This window comes from Trichechus manatus, unplaced genomic scaffold (genome assembly GCF_000243295.1).
Source record: "Trichechus manatus latirostris isolate Lorelei unplaced genomic scaffold, TriManLat1.0 scaffold00053, whole genome shotgun sequence".
NCBI classification, from domain to species: domain Eukaryota; kingdom Metazoa; phylum Chordata; class Mammalia; order Sirenia; family Trichechidae; genus Trichechus; species Trichechus manatus.
The window spans coordinates 4,593,343-4,596,505 of NW_004443989.1; the positions used below are offsets into that span (position 1 = coordinate 4,593,343).

A 3,163-nucleotide genomic window follows, 5' to 3' on the forward strand; every position below is an offset into this window, starting at 1 on the left:
GGGGCTGGTTGTCCTAACTGGGTGCTGAATATTGTGGTTGACTCTTAAAATCTGATTTAAACCAACAAATTAGGATTCTTTCCAGTAGAAACCAAGCTATTGTATTTTTGTTTGGGTGATAATGATGATGATGATGATGATGTTATTCCCATGACAGCAAGAACCTTGATTTTCATGTTTATTGCTGCTTCCCCAGCACCTGACAAAGAGTAGGCACTAAATTACATTTGTAGAATGAATAAATAAACGTTTATTTTAAGTTTCCCCAGGTGTGCATATCAGCCATCAAGCCCACAAGAACAGAAAGTATTCCCACGAGCACTGTGTTAAAGCCCCTTTTATAGCTGCATTAAGTTAGTGTAACTATGAGTGAGGCCCCAAGTGGTGTGTGAGGTCAAATTGAGACAAGTCCTCATTTCTATGGCTTTGTGTTGCATAGTTTACATCAACAGACCTCCCTCCAGGCCTGTGCTTTGATGAAAGATGCTGTTCTGTGTGGCAGTGGGTCTTAGCAGGGAGGTTCTCTACTGAGAGCAGGAGTGATGTTTAAAATATTTAACAACTGAAACCTATCAGAATGGATACCAAGCAAAATAGACACTGTGACCCATCAGAATGGACACAGTGACCAATCAAATAGATGCCATGACCAATCAGAATAGACACTGTGACCAACCGGAATGGATGCCATGACCAATCAGAATAGATACTGTGACCAGTCAGAATGGATGCCATGACCAATCAGAATGGACACCTTGACTAATCAACTTGGACATGATGACCAATCAGAATGGCCTCTGTGGCCAATCAGAAAAGACACTGTGACAAATCAGAACGGATGCCAGCTGTAACTGCTGTTATGGCTGTATCAGTGTGTGCAGCTGAATATCAGCCCTAGCTCAGGGGGACATAATTGTGCCAAGCTGGTCAGTGCTGGCTGTGCTGAGATGAGCTCATGCCTGCTTCATCCTATTCAAATCCCCCCCCCACCACCACCAAATGAGAGTGACTTTCACATTGATGACAATTTTTGTGATGGGACTATGGCCATGTAAAGAAGGGCCTTTGAAGGCTGGGAGCTCTTACTAGCTCAGTAACCTTGTGATTTTGGGCAAATTTCTTAACCTTTCTGTGCCTCTATTTCTTCATCTGTAAAATAGAGATCATAATATGCATCTCACAGGGTGGTTGTGAGAACTGAATAAGCTAGTACAGGTAAAGCACTTAGAAGTGCCTGGAACAGTTTAGGTGCTAAATGAATGAATAAATAAAAGCTAAAAAAAAAAAATAACTCAGTAAATGATAGCAATTATTTATTAAAGCCTAGGAGTTAGATGGGGGACTAACACGGGGACACCATGAGTAGGAATCGACTCAATAGCAACTGGTAGGAGTTAGATAGTTGGATTTGGAGGAGATTAAGAAAGATTTTACAGGGCACCCTGGTGGCACAGTGGTTAAGAGCTCAGCTGCTAACCAAAATGTCAGCAATTTGAATCCACCAGCTGCTCCTTAGAAACCCTATGGGGCAGTTCTGCTTTGTACTATTGGGTCACTATGAGTCGGGATCAACTCAATGGCAACAGGTTTTTGTTTTTTTTTTTTTTTTTGACCATTTCTGCAGACTCACCTCCATCGAGCTCCACCTGAATCCAGAGAGGGTCCCCAAAGACAGTCTGACAGAGATGGCTGTTCCCTGACCTGGACAGGCTGGAACACCCAGTCACACTGAGCCTCTCCATCTTGTCTCTCATTGTCACTTGCTTCTGAGCTGTCACATGCCATTCGCTGGTTGTGCACTCAGCAAACACTGTGAATTCCCCAGGAGATGTGAACTGGTAGATCACATTGCTGGACAAACTGCTGGCAACAGTCAGAATGTTGGCTACACACAAAAACACACATTCATACATGCATGCACACATGCTCTCATGCACCTCATACCTTCCCTGCTTTGCAAAGATAAAAAGACTATTAAAAAAAGATGCTACATGGCCAACCTATGTTCTTGGTGTTATAGGACATTACATTGAGATGTCTGGGAGGAGATGAGGAGCGGTAGAGATAAGGTCCCTGGGTGGCACAAACAGTTTGCACTCAACTGCTAACCTAAAGGTTTGCAGTAAACCCACTCAGCAGTACTGCGAAAGAAAAGTCCCGGCCAAGAAAACCCTAAGGAGCAGTTCTACTCTGTAACACATAGGGTTGCCATGAGTCGGAATCACTCAACAGCAGCTAGCAACAACAGAGGTAGCATTGATCAGGGAGTCGAATATCTGGCTCCATATGCCTTTTCTGACATTGACTCCCTCTTTGGCTCACACAGCCCCCCACCCCCACCCCAAGTGTGGCTCTACCATTCCTTCCATAAACAGGTGGAGTCTATTTCTCCACCTTTTAAATCTAGGCTGGATTGGCCATGGAACTTGCTTTGGTTAATTGAGACATTAGAAAATGTGACACCAGTAGAGTTGGAAAAGTGCTTGCACATTGGGCTTGCTCTCACTTGCTGCTAGGAACACTTCCACCACCATGTGAACAAGCCCAGGCTAGCCTGTTGGGTGATGAGAGACATGACTCTAGCTGACCCCCAGCTAACCACCCAACATGTGAGTGAGGCCTTCCTAGACCATCCAGCCCTAGCTGAGCCGGCCCCAACAAGAACTACCCAGCCAACACAAAGAACCATGAGAAATAATAAATGCTGTTTTAAGTCACTAAGTTTTGGGGTTGTTTGTCATGCATCAAAAACTGATACAACCTGAATCAAAGCTCAGAGATTCCTTTTACCTGGGGGGATAGTAAGGATCAAAAGTGTGTCCATCTCCCATATTAATTATACAGGACAGGTTTCCACTGTAGGGAGAGAGGAGCCATGTCAGGGAGATGGTGATGTTCTCAAAGATGAAACTCTCATTGGACACTGTCAGCTGGAGGCCTGCAGGTCAAAATACAACATGCCATGTGTCATTGCAAAGCAAAGTTACATGTTTCTGTTTAAAAACTACTCTCTTCTCATCACATGTTCTTTATTTTTATGTAGGGCTTTTAAAGTTTTTTAAATTTTATTTTGACTTTTGAAAGTTCTTTTGAATTTTATTTTTCATCAATGGGCAATACATGACCAAGATACAGAATTCAAAACTATAAAAGGGTATAGAGT

At 43.3% G+C, this 3,163-nt stretch overlaps 1 protein-coding gene across 1 annotated transcript in view; it reads right to left on the reverse strand.

Moving 5' to 3' along the window:
* The window catches only part of LOC101340975 (polycystin-1-like protein 2), a 99,284-nt gene that overhangs the window by 79,806 nt on the left and 16,315 nt on the right, over window positions 1-3,163 (reverse strand). The window contains exons 4-5 of the mRNA XM_012555923.1: window positions 2,791-2,938; window positions 1,631-1,860 (exon numbers count right to left, since the gene is read on the reverse strand). Coding sequence (XP_012411377.1) covers window positions 1,631-1,860; window positions 2,791-2,938 — 378 coding nt within the window. The remainder of the gene's footprint in view (window positions 1-1,630; window positions 1,861-2,790; window positions 2,939-3,163) is intronic.